This window comes from Diabrotica undecimpunctata, chromosome 2 (genome assembly GCF_040954645.1).
Source record: "Diabrotica undecimpunctata isolate CICGRU chromosome 2, icDiaUnde3, whole genome shotgun sequence".
Taxonomy (NCBI): Eukaryota; Metazoa; Arthropoda; class Insecta; order Coleoptera; family Chrysomelidae; genus Diabrotica; species Diabrotica undecimpunctata.
Genome location: NC_092804.1, coordinates 35,486,343 through 35,503,234, shown reverse-complemented (window position 1 = coordinate 35,503,234; position 16,892 = coordinate 35,486,343). Strand labels below are relative to the sequence as shown.

General features: G+C 33.2%; 1 protein-coding gene across 13 annotated transcripts in view; it reads right to left on the bottom strand.

Moving 5' to 3' along the window:
* Positions 1–16,892, bottom strand: part of LOC140434402 (uncharacterized) — a 91,949-nt gene that overhangs the window by 56,561 nt on the left and 18,496 nt on the right. For all 13 annotated transcript variants that reach the window (XM_072522633.1, XM_072522623.1, XM_072522625.1 and 10 more), the window contains exons 4-11: positions 15,329–15,401; positions 15,102–15,269; positions 10,653–10,739; positions 7,545–7,889; positions 3,801–4,026; positions 3,587–3,642; positions 1,693–1,905; positions 69–294 (exon numbers count right to left, since the gene is read on the bottom strand). In XM_072522633.1, coding sequence (XP_072378734.1) covers positions 69–294; positions 1,693–1,905; positions 3,587–3,642; positions 3,801–4,026; positions 7,545–7,889; positions 10,653–10,739; positions 15,102–15,269; positions 15,329–15,401 — 1,394 coding nt within the window. The remainder of the gene's footprint in view (positions 1–68; positions 295–1,692; positions 1,906–3,586; positions 3,643–3,800; positions 4,027–7,544; positions 7,890–10,652; positions 10,740–15,101; positions 15,270–15,328; positions 15,402–16,892) is intronic.

The window sequence follows — 16,892 nt, the reverse complement described above, 5'->3', positions numbered from 1 at the left end:
ATATATTTAGATGGTTCATGTAATTGCGCCATGTTCCAATGGACGCAATTTTATATAGGCGAACGTACCTCTATTTTGAAAAAATTGATCCAGTAACAAACTGCCCAGCATTTTCTTCCACAATTCCCACGTTACTGTATTCAATGCTTTTATAACAAACGTACAATTCGATGTTATATCTTTCTCTTTACTTTTAGCAAAATCTATTAACTGTATTATATTATCATCAGCGTAAGTCATCAGTAAATTGGTCATTTTTATGCTATTGTAGTAATGGTAATAATTTGTGTTAGTCTGAAACAAATTAAAAAAAGATTTATTTAAAGTAAAATTGTTGTTTTTAAGCGGATAATTCACAAGCAACTTTATGATAGATATAGGTTATATGAACCGATATTGAATATACTACTTCTACTAAGTTTTTTATCCCCATTCTGTACAGTTTTTTCTATCCCGCAATTCTTTATCTTTAGGTATTGATGAGTTCCTCCTTCCCATCGCCTTGTCTACTTCATCTTTAAATGTTGTTCGGGTTCTACCTTTTTTCTTTTCCATGTCGCAATCCATTCTGTAATTTCGTTAATCTAAACCGCTTTTCTGATGTATCCGTACGAGACTAGACTTTTTTCTCTATACAGTGCTGGCCAAAAGTCCCCCACCCCCCTCGTCATATACAATAATAAATAAATAAACAGCTGTAGGCTTCTCAACTAGTCATAACAGGTGACATAATAGTCATAGATGAGGGTACAGAGCCCCTGTGGCCGATAATTTTAAATCGGACCTTATGGCAAGTGATATCTCGTTTGAAAGGTATTGAAAATACCTATTCGACCATACTAATTTTGTTTGGGTTAATATTGATTTTGATGAATAAATGAGATAAATACTAAAATTGAGTTTAGCATTTAATTAATAAAGATTTAAAAACCAATTCTTCTATTGAGTGTTCAAAAATGTGCTCCATCTACTGTCTGACTAATACACAGAAAAAATATAATGGTGTGAGATCCGGTGATAGAGCTGGCCATCCTATAGAACCTTCTAATTCATCTACAACGATATTCCTCATCTAGGTAACGTCTTGCAGCACCATAATAGTGTGCAGCAGCGCCATCTTGTTAAAACGGTATTTCCAGGTTACCAAATTTATCTGGATTATCTTCAAGGATTTCAAGAATTAACAGCTCAGTTGCGTTTTGTACCATCTCCGGTTACCCGGACTCAACTATGTGATATCCCCAAAATACTGACCCAAACATTTCAAGCTGAACCTTGTTCAGGTCTCCTAGTTTATTCAGTTCTTTGACGCAGTCCCACACCAGCCTAGAGGTCATTTCCTGTCACGCCAGTGCCTGTAATGCTGGTTGACTGTCAGACAATATATGGATCTGCTCATTTTCAAGAGATTTCTGATTATTTCCTTTTGCACATTGCAGTATCGCATTAATTTGCACCGCTTGAAAAGCGGTGCAGTTGCTCCCCAAGGCAAAACTTTCGCAATTGCTTAGACTATTTTAGTATATTCCTGCCCCCACACCCTCTGTAGTTTTGATTCATCTGTATACCAGATGTTACTTTCTTGGTTATGGTACTTCTTTTTTCTTTATACATTCCTCTATGGAATAGACACCCCATATGAATGGAAAGCACTTAGTAGAAGTAAAAATTAAAAATTGTTGTAATACTTACCGCGTCTTCAAAAGTAATTATAACATAATTCTCGAATAATAAGACCACTACATCTTGTTTAACAGGTTTGGTTAATAGGAATTTTGCTTTTGCTTTAAAATATCCAAATTCACCTTTGTTTATAGGGCTACCAAGAATTGAGTTTGCATCAGAGCATGAGAAATTATCAGTTGGTTGTTCTTTTTTATCTTTTTCTTTTTTATCTGACATTGCCTGAAAATATAAATTTGTAGTAGATTAAGTTATAACATTAGAAATTGTAAAAGAAAGCCAAATAAACAATTCTAATAATTAAAATTAGTTTAATAAAACGTAATTTCAAGTAAAATTTAATGTATTAATTATCACTATCATTAACTTCACTTCTGCTGTACCTTTTATCTAGTTTTCTCGACAATTTGGCTTTCCTTAAAGTTTTAGATCTCAGCTCTGGAATATTTATTGTTGACTATTGTAAACTTTTTGTGCCGTACATCTATAGCACGTCTTTAGCAAACGATCCTGATCAGTTTTTTAAGCAATACTGACAAGTCAAGTCTGGTACTCTTCGCTTTGCATTTCTTACAAAGCGCATCAGGTTTGACGACAGAGACACTAGAAAGGAGCATCGTAAAACAGATCGTTTTGCGCCAATGCGAGATATTTTTGAAGCAGTTATTTCCAAATGTAGCAAACTTTACACGCCTTCAGAGTTCTGCACGTTAGAGTTCAACGTATATACCCTCAAAACTCGTTAAATAAGGAATTAAAATGATAGCATTATGCGATGCAAAAACTTTTTATCTTTTAAATGCCAAAGTGTAAATCGGTATAAATTCGACATTGGTAGGTGTTCCTGTAGCTGAACACTACACGCTGAGTCTAACAAAACTAACTCATGGCACAAATCGTAATCTTACAACAGATAATTGGTTTACCGCAATCTGAACGGCAAAAAAACTGTGTCATGATAATTCCGTTACATTAGTTTCTACCATGAAGAAATATAAAGCGGATCTCCCAGTAACGTTCATCGAAAGAAGTAACAGAAATAAAAATTCCGAGCTGTTAAAAAAATTGCATATCGAGCCTGAAGTACCTAATGTAGACCAAAGGCAATCTTCTCGCAGGAGATAAGCTTTTTGCACATGCAAACAAGACAGAATATCAAGATGTGCAAAAAATACATATGTCTGAACCACCAGTCAAAAGTGTGCCCAGATTACATTAACTAAAACTAATCATTAATAAATATGTTTAATAAAGTTAAATTATTATATACAATTTTGTATTTTTCTAAATATATTCGATTTTTTTGCCAACTAGTGTTTTATATTTGGGGTACACCTGTACCTGGGGTGGTAAAATAAGACAATTTTTGATGGGTAGTAATGCAGAGTAAAGCATCTCTGACTTAATCAAATCTGAACTTGGTGCCTTGTTGAGTTTATTGACAGCTTACTTCGATTTCTGGTATATCAGGTTTTTTTCATGTTCATCATAGTTCTGGCGAACAACTTTCTAGTGTTAGTCGTCTTTATCTACCTCATGACAGTATGATCACATCTTTGCTATAACTTCTCTGTTTTGAGGGTTCGCTTGTGGTTTTCAGCTATCCAAGTTCTGGCTTTCAAGCCTCTTTCTATGTATCTCATATTTCTAAACGGGTCCATTGTTCCAATATTAAGATCTACAAATTTAGCATAGTGGTAAAAAAAATCACTGCTGCAAGGGACCAATTATGAATAATTTTTTTCTGTTTAATCCATAAGACGTAACAATGTACACTAAAATTTTTTATTTTTTTGATTGCTCTTCATTTGTTCTACTACTTGGTTTATAGTACTTTAAATGAATAGATTTAAAAAAATAGTAAAAACCAAATGACAGATATTTTTACAAAGTCTTTTCTTACCTTAAGCGTATTGATATCTATTAAACTCACACAGGAATTAAGGGTTGGAGTTGTAGCTAAAAATAGTAAACATATAAAACATATAAAGGATACATATATAGAGAAAAATAAAAAATAGGAATAGAAAACATTAATCTAGCATATCATCATCTTCTAGCATAAAAGATTCTAAAACAGCAAAAATTTATAGATATTATTAATACAAATTTTATACCTTTAGCATCCGAAAGTTGTTCCCATAACATTATTTCAAGATCCCTTTTCCAAACATTCCAGATGTTTATATTTTTTGCTTCTAAAATATAAGTAAATTCTTTGGGATCTTTATTACCTTTACATTTCTCAAAGTCTTTTAGAGTTATAGTTAAATCTTTTACTGATGACATTGACAAATCCTTCATATTGATACTACTTTCATAGTTAAATGTTTCCAACTCATACTAAAATTAAATAAATTTTGGATAAGTCTAGTGTATATATTTTTATTGTCAGATAAAAGATAGTTAGGATCCTGAGACAGAAGTAAAGAGCAGAGTAGAACGAGCCAGAAATACTTTCTTAAACCTTTATGTGGCATGATGGCAGATTGGATTTCATCCTGAGATGGAACGACTTTAGAGTACAGAATGGAATAGACTTTAAAGGCTAGATTAAAAACCATCACCCATTAACACACTTAAAGCTGCTAAGGGACAGAGAGATATATTCAATCACTGTATGGCACTTCTTTCGAGGAGAACGGTACACTTTTCAGCAACTTGTTGCCCAGTTCCACTTTAAAGCTGCTATCCTTTTCACAGCATGTCTTATGTATGTCCATAATAGATTAAGATAAAATACTTTGAATATAGTCAACAGTTGTGTAAGTAATGTTTGTTGTTAATCAAAATAAATAACCAGATTATCGTCAACAACTTTATTTCTTTCTACATTAAACTTTTTAGCATTAGCGACTTTCTAAGCCTTTCTCCGGTGTAGTTCTAAATCACGTCTAACACACGTTATGGTTTACTTATTTTTAGAACGCTTCATGTGCCATCTCCTCTAAGAAGGTTGGCAACCATAATGGCAATTCGCACTTTTGATACCGCTGCTCTAAAGAGGTCAGCAGAAGTGCAGTTAAACCAAGCTCTCAAATTGTTTAACCAGGAGATGCGTCATTGCATTATTAATTGCAACAAGTCGCTCCTCATGACATGTCCCAGATATTGCAGTTTTCCGACTTTAATTGTATTTAAAACCTCTTTATCTTTTCCCATTCTTCTCAACACCTCGACATTCGTGACTCTATTCACCCAACTTATTCTTAATATCCTTCTGTGGACCGATAACTCGAAGGCTTTTAATCTGTCCGAAACATCTTTCTTTAATGTCCAAGCCTCCAACCCATAAAATAATACGGAGAACATGTAGCATCTCAGAGGTCTTTTCTTTAAAGAAATTGAAATGTCCCTGCTGCAGAGTACTTTTTTCAGTTTGTTGAAAGAATTTCTTGCCTGTTCTATTCTTGCATTAATCTCTTCTGTGTACTTATTATTTTCGTTTTCGTTAATTATTGTACCCAGATATTTATATTTTTCAACTTTTTTAATTTGTTCTCCATGTATTGTTATGTTTTCTTGGCGCTGTTGGGCTTTTGTAATTACCATAAATTGTGTCTTTTTTGTGTTTAGGGACAGTCCGTTTTCTTCACTGACTTCTACCACTCTGTCAACCATTTGTTGTAAATCCTCAAGACATTCCGCTAATAAAATAGTGTCGTCGGCAAACCGTATTTTATTGATTGGTCGGCCATTTACTTTTATTCCCATAGTTAGTTCTTCTAGTACTTTCTGGATTATTTCCTCTGAATACAAATTGAACAAAGTAGAAGACAGGACACAGCTCTGCCTGATGCCCCTCTCAATCTGTATTTCATTTGAAAAGAGGTTGCCCTCTTTTACCACAGCGATCTGAATATAATATACAGCGCTAATGGTCCTGATGTCTCTCATATCTAAGTTTTTCTTTTTAAGTAATTCGATAAGACGTTTATGTCTGACCTTATTGAAGGCTTTGTTGTAATCCAAGAAACACATATATACTGGCTGATTAACATCCATGCACCTTTGCACCCAAGTATATTCAGAGCGAACAGGGCTTCCCTCGTTCCCAGTGCATTTCTAAATCCAAATTGTGTGTCACTTATGTCCTGCTCAAGTTTGTTGTGTATAATTTTTAAAAATATTTTAAGCGTATGACTCATTAAACTTATTATCCAGTGGTCTTGGAATTCTTTTGCATTTGGTTTTTTTGGTAGTGTTATGAATTTTGACATCAGCCAATCTCTGGGAGAATGATTCCTGTACTGTATATTGTATTGAATAAGTCGACCAATATTCCAATTTGCTGTTCTTCTATTAACCGTATTATGTCTACAGGTATTTCGTCAGGACCTGTTGCCTTGTTGTTCTTTGTTCGCTTTATCGCCTCTAATACCTCATCTTCTGTTATGTCTGGGCCGTTGTCGAAGTTTTCCTGCTCTAGTACTGTCTCAGTCCGTTCGTCTTTAAATAGCTCTTGAATATATTCCTGCCATCTTTTAAGCCTTTCACCGACGTCTATAATTATTTTGCCGTTTTTATCCAGCAATATGTTTGATTTTTTCTTAATATTAGTGCCTGTTATTGCCCAAATTTTTTTATGAAGGTTAAAGTTATCATGTTTCTCTACCAACTGTTCAATATCTTTGCATCTGTCACTATACCATCTTTCCTTTGCATCTTTGATCTTTCTCCTTATTTCTGTGTGTATAATATTATACATGTTTTTGTCTTTGGTTTTATAGGATCTCCTTGCTTCCATGAGATCCAGAATCTCATCGGTCATCAATTCATTTTTGTTCTTGATCAGCTTAGGTGTTAGTATTGTCTCACATCTGCATATAAGAGCATCTTTTAACATATGCCATTTCCTGTTAGCATCTTGAGTAGAAATAATTTCTATTTTGGTGAGCTCTTCTTTAATATCTATTCAGTGTGCCACTTACATTTCTTACAGTGTGTCACTGTAAGTCTTGTGAAATAGTAACTTTAATCATCCCGAATTTTGCACTCAAGGATGTACTAACAATTAGAAGAACAACTTAGTGACACGCTGTTTGGGTTCCGCAATAACCTTGGAATCAGAGAAGCACTATTTAGTATTTAGATTATGTTACAGAGATGCAGAAATGTCATCCAATTTAAAAATGTTTTATTGACTTTGAGAAGGTCTTTGATCGAGCAAAAACATACTAAACTGATGTATGTCATTCTTTAGCAGGTAGGTATTCATAAAAAAGACTTACGTAGCATTAAAAATATTTACTGGTATCAACGTTCAAATATCAGGATTGGCTAGAATAATTCTAAAGAGCTTAAAATACGAAGGAGTAAGACAGGACTGCATTTTGTTCTCACTAATATTTAACATATATTCAGAGTTTGTTTTCAAAAAAGCATTGGATAGTGTTCAATGTGCTATCAAAATTAATCGCACCAATATTGATAATTTGAAGTAAGCGGATGATACAGTGTTAATTGCAAATAGTTACGAAGAACTTTAACATCTAATTAATAGGATTACCATAACGTTTGATGAATATGGACTAAAGCTAAACACGACAAAGGTGATGGTTGTCAGTAAAACATCAATACAACCGGAAGTAGTAACGGCTTATGAAGAACAGCTGGAGAAAACCGACGGTTTCACTTATCTTGGTTGCAATCTAAATGAGAACTGACACATGACCAAAGAAACTAAAATAGGTATAGAGAAGGCCAGAGCTGCAGATGAAAAAAATCTTATGTGGAAACAATATTACTTTTCTGAAAAGATTTTTTTTGCAGATTTTTCCATATTTTTAATACAATCTTAAGAAAACCACAAAATCAGACATATTACAAAATGCGTCAAAAAGTAATCAGTAAATACTTACCGGATCAGCCGTAGTAAAAACCACAACGTTTTCAAATAGGAAAACAAACATTTCTTTTTTATTTTTGTTAGAAATCGTAAACCTCTCCCTTTGCTTAAAAGAACCATAATCCGTTCTTTCTATTGGGCAATTTTTAATTGAGTCAATTGCTATTCCATCATTTCCATTGCGCATTTGAGTTTGAACTATGTCTAACGCAATTTGACATACTTCTGTAGGTCTCTTCAGTTTCTTTAACTGTTTTAAAATATCTTTCAAAAATAGAACATATTTTGATAATCTGTTTAGGGGTAATAAAAGGTAAGCTGTGAATTCTACAGATATGTTGTAATATTCCTGAAGTTCCTAAAATCAAAATATTTTGTATTTATACGGTTTGGGTGTAAATAATTAACTTTTTGCACAAAAACAGTGGTATTTGCAGTTCTAAACAGGAATCTTGATATTTCGTTAGTAGTTTAAAAGATGGCGCTGTAAATAAGTTACAAATCTCAGATAAGTAAAATCTCAAATTTGCGTAAATTAAATTATGGTATGTGTAAAACATGTTGTCTAACGATCAGGTGGATAAATTTTTTTTGCTGCCAAAAATAAAGATGTTGTAAGCGAAATTTTGCTAACAAAAAATAGTGACAGCGAGTTTTATGATTTAGATAAAGACCTGGAATATATGCTTAACGATCACAATGGACCAACAAAGGTAAGAAATTTGACATATTAGCGAATAAACTACACTGCATGTAAACAATGGTAAATGAATTCAGATACCATTTCTTACAGGCATGTAGATATTTGGTTATTTGTACACATAGATTTATATTTTCTATACCACTATACGCCACTATAATAGTGGCGAAAAATATCATTGACATATCAACAACATGATAAACAACAAAGAAACATAAAAATAATGAGGAAAAATAAAATTCGAACAAATGGAAGAAAATAAAAATAAAATATCTGGGCTATAATATGGATTACGATATGTAATAACATTTTTATTTTTAATGCTGTTAAGTATCTTACTCGGGTCAATACCGTAGACTATGTATCGTATTTGGTTCTTACAACGGCTTAGGTTTCACACCTAAAAGTCAATTATATATAACAACTCCTATAAACATTTCAGAGTTTAGTTTTAATAAAAAATTTACTTTATATTTTTAAGCTTTAAAATTAAATAAGTATCAAGGTTAAGAAATAAATAGAAACGCTAGAGAACTTGGTACAGACAGAGGTTGAAGTAACATGAGCTGCTCTAAAAACGAAAATAACAAATACACAAGAAGACTACATCGGGTTCACGAAAAACAACAGAAAACAAGAATGACAAAAAAGTGCGGAGAAGCTAAAGAAAACTGGATGTCAACCAAATGTCTAGAGATTAAATAACTTCAGGAAAGATACGACACCTTTAATCCGTCCATAAAAAAGTAAGAGAAATGACAGGTAGACGCAAAAAGAAACAATATTAAGAAGTAATAATAGCGAGATAATTATAGGTACAGGAGACAAACTGAGGAGATGGAAAGAATATATTCAAACACTCTTTGACGATGATAGACCTTGTTCTCCACCATCCGCGGATGATCGAATAAATGAAAAAGGTCCGAAAATAACAAAAGAAGAAGATATTTATGCAGTAAAAGCTCAGAAGAACAGAAAAGCTACCGGTTCAGACAATATAAATGTCAAAATATTTAAATTAATTACAGACAACGAAAGTAAAAGCCTCGACTTGATAACAGCACTATTTAATAAGATGTATGACACAGGTAAAATACCATTAGACTGGCCAAAATCAACTTTCGTTCCATTATCAAAAAACTCCAATGCCTTACACTGTAATGACTATCGAATATTAAGCAGGATGTCTCATGTCCTTAAAACTTTTCTTAAAGTCATTCATAAACGAATTTAGAAGAAGTGTCAGTTTCATAAAACAATATTTGAAAACCAGAATTTACGATCAGAGTATCCTCCCTATACTTACGTATGGTTCACAGAAGTGGACACGCTCACCAAGTCTAATATGGATAAATAGTAAAAGCACAAAGAGCGATGGAAAGATCAATGCTCGGGGTGAGACTAATAGACAAAAAAAAACAAACAAATGGATTAGAAGCAAAACCAAAGTAAAAGACGCAGGAGAACATGCTGCCAAATTAAAATGGAGCCTCGCAGGACACAATGTCCGACTAAAGGATAAAAGATGGAACCACGAAATACAACAATGGATACCATGGTTAGGAAAGAGAAGCAGAGGAAGACCACAAATGAGATGGGCTGATGACATTAAGAAGATCGGAGGACACAACTGGAAGCAAGTGGCGCAAAATAGAAAACACTGGATTGATTTGGGGGAGGCCTATGTCCAAAATTGGATTACTTAAGGCTGAAGAAGAAGAAGAAGTGAGTTTCAGATGAGTGACACTGAATTCGGATTTCGAAATCAATTGAGAACACGAGAAGCTCTTTGTGCGTAAAATGTGTTCACACAACATTGCAAAGACATGATGTAGATGTAATGTGTAGATGTCCAACACTCTGATGACTTGCATATTCAGACCGACGCTGTTTATTGTGTATGCCCTCAATTTGATTTATTAAAAACATATTTTATATAAACAAATGCGAAATGTGTTACTTCCATAAAATATTTGGGAGCCAATATCAATAGCCAGTGTAACCCAAAAAATGAAATCCTATCAAGAATCGAACAACCGAGGAAAACACTTATAAAAATGAAAACATTTTTTACAATATTAGACCTTAGTCTAGAGCTCAGAATTCGAATAATCAGATGTTACGTTTTCTAGCATCAGCTAAATAGGAATATATCACATCGGAACAAATGTGGCGGCCGTAACTCAGCGGCTAAGGTACTGGCATATGAAGCCGGAATGCACGAGTTCGATCCTCGACACCGACATTTTTGAGCACGTAAAGCCGTCGGTCTCAGCTACTTAAGTGGTCTTTGCGTCATGTTAGAGGCGCTTGCGCGACTGAAAACAATGATAACAGACCTTAGCCAGATGGCCACATGAATTTTACAAATATATGCAAATATAACTTGATAGCTTGATATACAAATATAACTCTACTTACTTTAAGAAGAGAGTCAAATTCCTTAATAACACCTTCTGCTTTACGCCTATTGATAAAATATGGTGGATACAGTTCGAAGAGACTTCCCTAAAATTAAAAATATTATGCATTTTTCAGCAGTATAATAAGCGTGCAAATTAAATATTAATCGATTTATACCTAAAACACGTCTCGTCACTATCACTGTTAATACACAAACAAACTCTTTCCAATCATAAGTACTACTGTGACAAACTTATTAGGGTACCTTTTATTTGCAACCGGTTTGGGAGTATCGCTAAAGTAAGGTATCAGTTGCTTCGAATGGTCAAAAACCCAAGTACAGGCTACGAGGAATTTAATAAATATCTACGCCTCTGTTAATCTCTCAGATCTTAATGATTAGAATCGCATTAAATTCTAGGTTAATTAATCTGGTTTTAACAAGTACTATTTAGGTAAATATAAAATAAAAATATGTTAAATTTAAATATTTTCATAACCTTATTAATAAACATGGAACTGTCTTTAACTTTGAGCAAAAAAGATAAAACTGTTACGCAAATAAACATTATCATATATTAAATTTACTTGATTCATATTTTCATTACTAGGGCAATTTACTTTCGTACTTCTTATGCTGTACAATAGAGTGAACCATTGGCGGTTGAGTGTTTGACGATAATTCAAAACAGTCGCAAATAAGTTCGTAAAATATACTTTGTATGCTTATGTTAAACTCAATATGAAAATTATGTTCGATATGTTCAAAGTAACATATTCAAAAACCTAAATTGGATATTTTTACTTTGTGAAGTACTTTCATAAGTATTATGTCACCTATTTTAGTAGACGACAAATAGACTCTTATTATATTTAATTAATTAATAAACTTTATAATACAAGTTCTTAGGAAATGCAGCTAAAAGAACAGTATGTATCAAACTAGCGGAACATAGAAAAGCATGTATTAGTCAGAAAAAGTATGTACTCATGAATGCAATATTTAGGATGATCTTAAGGTATGTACATACAGAATAAAGCTTTAGTATATAGCAATGGCAAAGCTAAATTATGGCTTTATCTATGTATGGCCTACGCAGGACAAATTAAAAAAATAAAAGACGAACAATTATAAATCATAAAATCAAAACTTGACTGAGAACAATAAATAAAAGAGAGGTATGGAAATATTAAAGGGCTATATTTAATTTTGGAAGTAGAAAAGACTAAAGAAGATCTATTATGATTCTCTAATACTATACTACATTCTCTAACTGACCCTTTTTAAAAGGCCTAATAGGTTCGAGACTGAACCTTTCATGTAGTTTTTTGCCAATGGCACTCCTTGGCCTAGTTTAAAAAACCGCACATTTGCCAGGCTATCGCACTGACTCAAAATGTGCTCTTCTGTTTCTTTCTCTAGGTGATAGAATCTTCATCATTATCATCTGCCAATCCCATTCTTCAACTGCCTAATCAACTTACAGTGGCCTGTTAATAGATCTACTATGACTGACTGTTTTTCTGTCTTTGCTTATTAGGTCTTCTTTAAATTTTGGCGAATGTTCTATAATGAACTGTTTCGCCTGTCTTTGTCCTAGTGAATTCCTCCACCATTCCAGAAATTTGTGTGCTGCCCACTTTCTGGTAGCTGCTCTTGTTAATGTCTTTGCAATGCTGGGGAAGGATTCCGGTCCAATGATTGACAATAACGAGCCTTGTTTGGTCATTTCATCTCCTTTTTAATATCCCTTATGACCCTTGTGCTCTAGTACCCAGACCTTGGTAACCTTGCTATGGTCTCCTAGTTTATTTAGGGCACCTACGCAATCCCATACTAGCATAGACTTGACCTCTGCAGAATTGAGTGCCTTAAGCGCTGTCTGGCTATCTGTGAAGATGGCAATTTACGGGTGCCTTCTCTTCTGCGTTTTTATTTCTTTTACTGGATTTACCGGATGGATTGCCAATGTTTTTGCCTGGAAAATTATGACATCCTTAAATAGATATATTGGAAAATTAATAATTGGAAAATATATCTCTTTCCTTGTTTCGACTATACTGGTCCCTACACCATCAGATGTTTTTGAGCCATCAGTATAGCAGGTAGCTTCTGCTTGTATAAGTAAACCTTTCTTTTAGTCTTCCCTGCCTGGTATATTAATTTTAAAATTAATTGTCAAAGCTATTTAATGCATCAGCAGTAGATGTTGCATCGATGGGTTGTCCCATTTCGACATTTTCTTTTATATTGTTCTGAAGCTATTTTCTTGTTGCATTTTAAAGTAATTACTATTTAAATGGGAATAAGCCACAATTAAAGGTTAAAGTACGTTTATTGTTTATTTTCTTTTAGTTCCTCGATTAGCTTTCTATTGCCGGCATTATGTACTTGGCTTTATGATTTGCTGACTATTTATTAATCTGTGCATCACAGATCTGGCTTTATCCTGTATAAAGAGATGAAGTGGTGGAAGATTTAGTAGGACTTCCAACGCCGCTGTAAAAGTTTTTTTTATGACCCCATAATTTCCAGACATGCTTCTCTGTATAACTTATCAGCCTTATTGCTCCCAATGTCTGCGTCTTTGCCTACCACGTGACACACTTATAGGTTGTCATTGGTCTAATTACCCTTGTGTATAACCAAAGCGACATTTTGGGGTTGAGACCCCAGTTCTTACCACACATCCTTCTACATCTGCCCAAGGATATAGCAGCTTTCTGTGTGATTTTTTAGTAAGTAAGTATTCCATGTAGGCCTATGATCAAAATATATCCCTAGGTTCCTTGTTTCTTTGATAAATGAAGTCTTTGTTCCTCCCAGTACTGTAGGTTATAGGTCTTATACTACTGTCTTTTTTGCGAAGTTGATGATTTGTATTTTTTGAGCGTTGACTGCCAGTCTATCTTATTTATACCAATTATAAAAATATATTTAGAGCTACTTGCATTCTTCCAGATACAACCTGAGCGAATTTGCCCCTAACGACAAATGCAATTTCGTCACCCTATCCTAGACAGTTAAAGTATTTTATGGATAGATTTTTAAGAGATCATCTACTAAAGTTGCCCAAAGTAGAGGTGACAGAACTCCTCCCTGTGAACAGACTCCACCTGCTTTTGCTTTGATAATTGTTCACCCCTAGTGGATATTACTATTTTATTTTCCAGGCATGTTCTTATTCATCTGCCTATTACATAAGGCGTGCCTCGTCTACCCACTGCTGTAACCAAAGAGTTGGTGGTAACATTACTAAATGTCCCTTCAATATCTAAAAAGCGGCTTTTTCCATATGTTTGTCTTCTGTTGACTTTGAGATAAGCCTATTTAAATCAACCAAAGCTGAGTGTGTAGCATATTGAAGATTGCTTAGAGAGTTCTCTTTTCGAACTTGGTCTCTTATGTACTATCCAGAAGTATTTCCCGCGTTTTTAATAGAAAAGACGATGGGCTTATTGTTCTATGTGACTTTGGTGTTAGTTCTGATACTATACCTACCTTGGAAACGCATATGACTTTAACCGCTATTTCTAGTACAACCCTCCATGCTAAACTATCTTTAAGGATCTTGCATATGTATGGTATCAATACCTCTAATGCCATTTGCAAAAGTATTGGATATACGCCATCTGTGCCTGGAGACTTTTATGGCTGAAATTTATTTATATCTTATTCTGCTTGGTCTTCTGATTGCTGTGGCTATTTTACAATTAATAGAACTTGGTTTAGTGGGCCTTTGGTCTATGTTGGTTCGCCTGTCTGCGTCATTCAGAACTGTTGAGGCCGGAAAGTGCGTGTTTATAAGTTCTTTAAGACTTTCCTCTCTTTGGTGTCCGTAAATTTGCCATTAGCTTTCTTTAGGAAACCTACTTCTTTATTGATTGAACCAGCTTTTGCTAGCATTTTATGGATTCGACATCTGGCCAGGATATCTGTTATCTCCTCGCAAAACTCTCTTCAGGCATCGCAAAACCCTCTTCCTTTTGGCTCTTTTTTTTATTGTATAGCGTTAACGTATACCTGTAGGCATCCTAGTCTTGGTTACTTTTCGCTTTGTTAAATAGGCTTCGCACTTCTGAATTTAGCGTCACTAAGCCATTGTTCCACCAGAATGTATTACTGCCTGTATTCTTTCTTGTTTTTTTTTCTGGGCAGTTTTCATAGTAAGCCGCCATCATTAAGCCGAGGCTTAAGTAAAAAGGCTAAACAAGAAGCAGAATTTCTTTAGTATATAATGAGGAACATAAGAGCAAAAACGAAGTATACTCATTAATATGGAATTTCATTCAACGTGAATACTAAATTGGACAAAAACTATAGTTATCTTACTGGTGTGTTAATTATTTTATAAATAGAGATATACAGAATCTAAGCCTGATTAATCGTCTATGTCATAGAAAAAAGAAATACTAGAAATATTGGAAAGGGATTTATTTTGCTGTTAAAATAATAATTTTACTTACTTCATCAATAAAACAATGTAATATCTTATCAATGTCCATCTGACTGTCTTGAATGGCCGTTAAAAATAGCACTTGCTTAAAATATATATCATAAATATTTCCAAAAAGATACTTCAGAAAATGTTTTTTATCCTGTGTTGTGTTTTTCTCAATATATGGTTTATATACCTAAAAGAAATTACGGACTATCCATAACATATATTAGGAATTTATCTTCATCGTCTTACCATTACGAGTTTTGATAATTCCTCAAAGTATGTTGTTTCTGTTTCCACTATCTCCTTTGCGATGTAATTTAATCTGAAATATTGTAACGAATAGAAAACATGATATATAATTCACAAAAAAAATTAGGATAATTAAGTATCAAATATTTTTATACTTAATTATCGGTTTTTTACTTTAAAATTGTCTCCTAAGGTGTGTTTTTACATAAGTTTTCACATTTAAATAAATTCAAATAAAATAAAATAACATTTTCTTACTTAACTTTACTTAATTAGGATTGATATTCAACTTATATTTTATTGATTCAATTATCAAGTTTATACATATATAAAATAATTTTTGATGAAATAGTTTAATAAATTATTTTTTAAATTAATTGGATTCATAGAATTCTCATTGATTTCTCAGTTCAAATTATTATGAACCTTGGACTGTTGAAAGTTGAATTAAATCTGCACCTGTGACTTGCCAGCCAGCCATTACTTAGACACTTTTATATGAGATTTAGGGATCGACCTCACTTGTTTGTTCTATTTCTCCCAGTCATTCCCTAAATGAAGATGGTGTTTTTAAACATCTTTTTCTTTCATTTAATGGTTCGTACAGACAAGGTTTTCGCCTACTTTTTCATATATTTTTTTTAAACTTACCGCCATATTGCATGAGCGGTTGGTAACTCGCCATGTTGTGTGTCATGTTTTACCTTCAAGAACACTGTCTTTTCACGTGATAGCTATGTGGACCTGAATTTTGCTCCCATTTGCCGGGTATCTCCTATTAGCATTGGAAGCTTTTGTGGTAGCTTCATTACACCTTTTATAATATTACTAATTAAATTCTTAATCTGCTCAATAATGTTATCTAAAGTAAAAATTAAATTAAATTAATATTAAACTGTTGGAAGTGTGATCTTATGATCTTGTTAGTTTTCGGCAAATACTTATTTTTGACATAAGTTTTTTATATAATTTTTTAAATTAGATGTACAAAAAACACATAGTCTTTTGCTGTGCTACGTTTAAATCAAATTGTAAACTGTGTCTAGTTTCAATTTATTGTTTATACAACTAATTATTGATGTCCATTATCTTGAGCTTCTTTTCATTTTATACCATTGACTGCTACATGTCTTTTTGAGGTAGTGCATTTATATTGACTTGTCTATGGATGTTTGGTTTTTCATATTGTGCTTTTTAGATGAACTGATGATGCTTTCTGATTAGAAAGCGAAACGTCTTCAATAAATAGATGAAGTAGCCAACTTCTTTGTCTTTTTTCTCCAACTTTTGACCGAAAAACTCACCACTCATCGAGTGATTCTTATATATATATATATATATATATATATATATATATATATATATATATATATATATATATATATATATATATATATATATATATATATATATATCTCATGAGTTGATAATGTGATCATCAAACGCAAAAGTGTTAAGGATAGCTGGAATCCAACGTGAACTATTACAAACTATAAAACAACTCCTATTTCGTACAGAGGGTTATAAGTACGAGATATTAAGATTTGTTCTAATGGGTGAGATA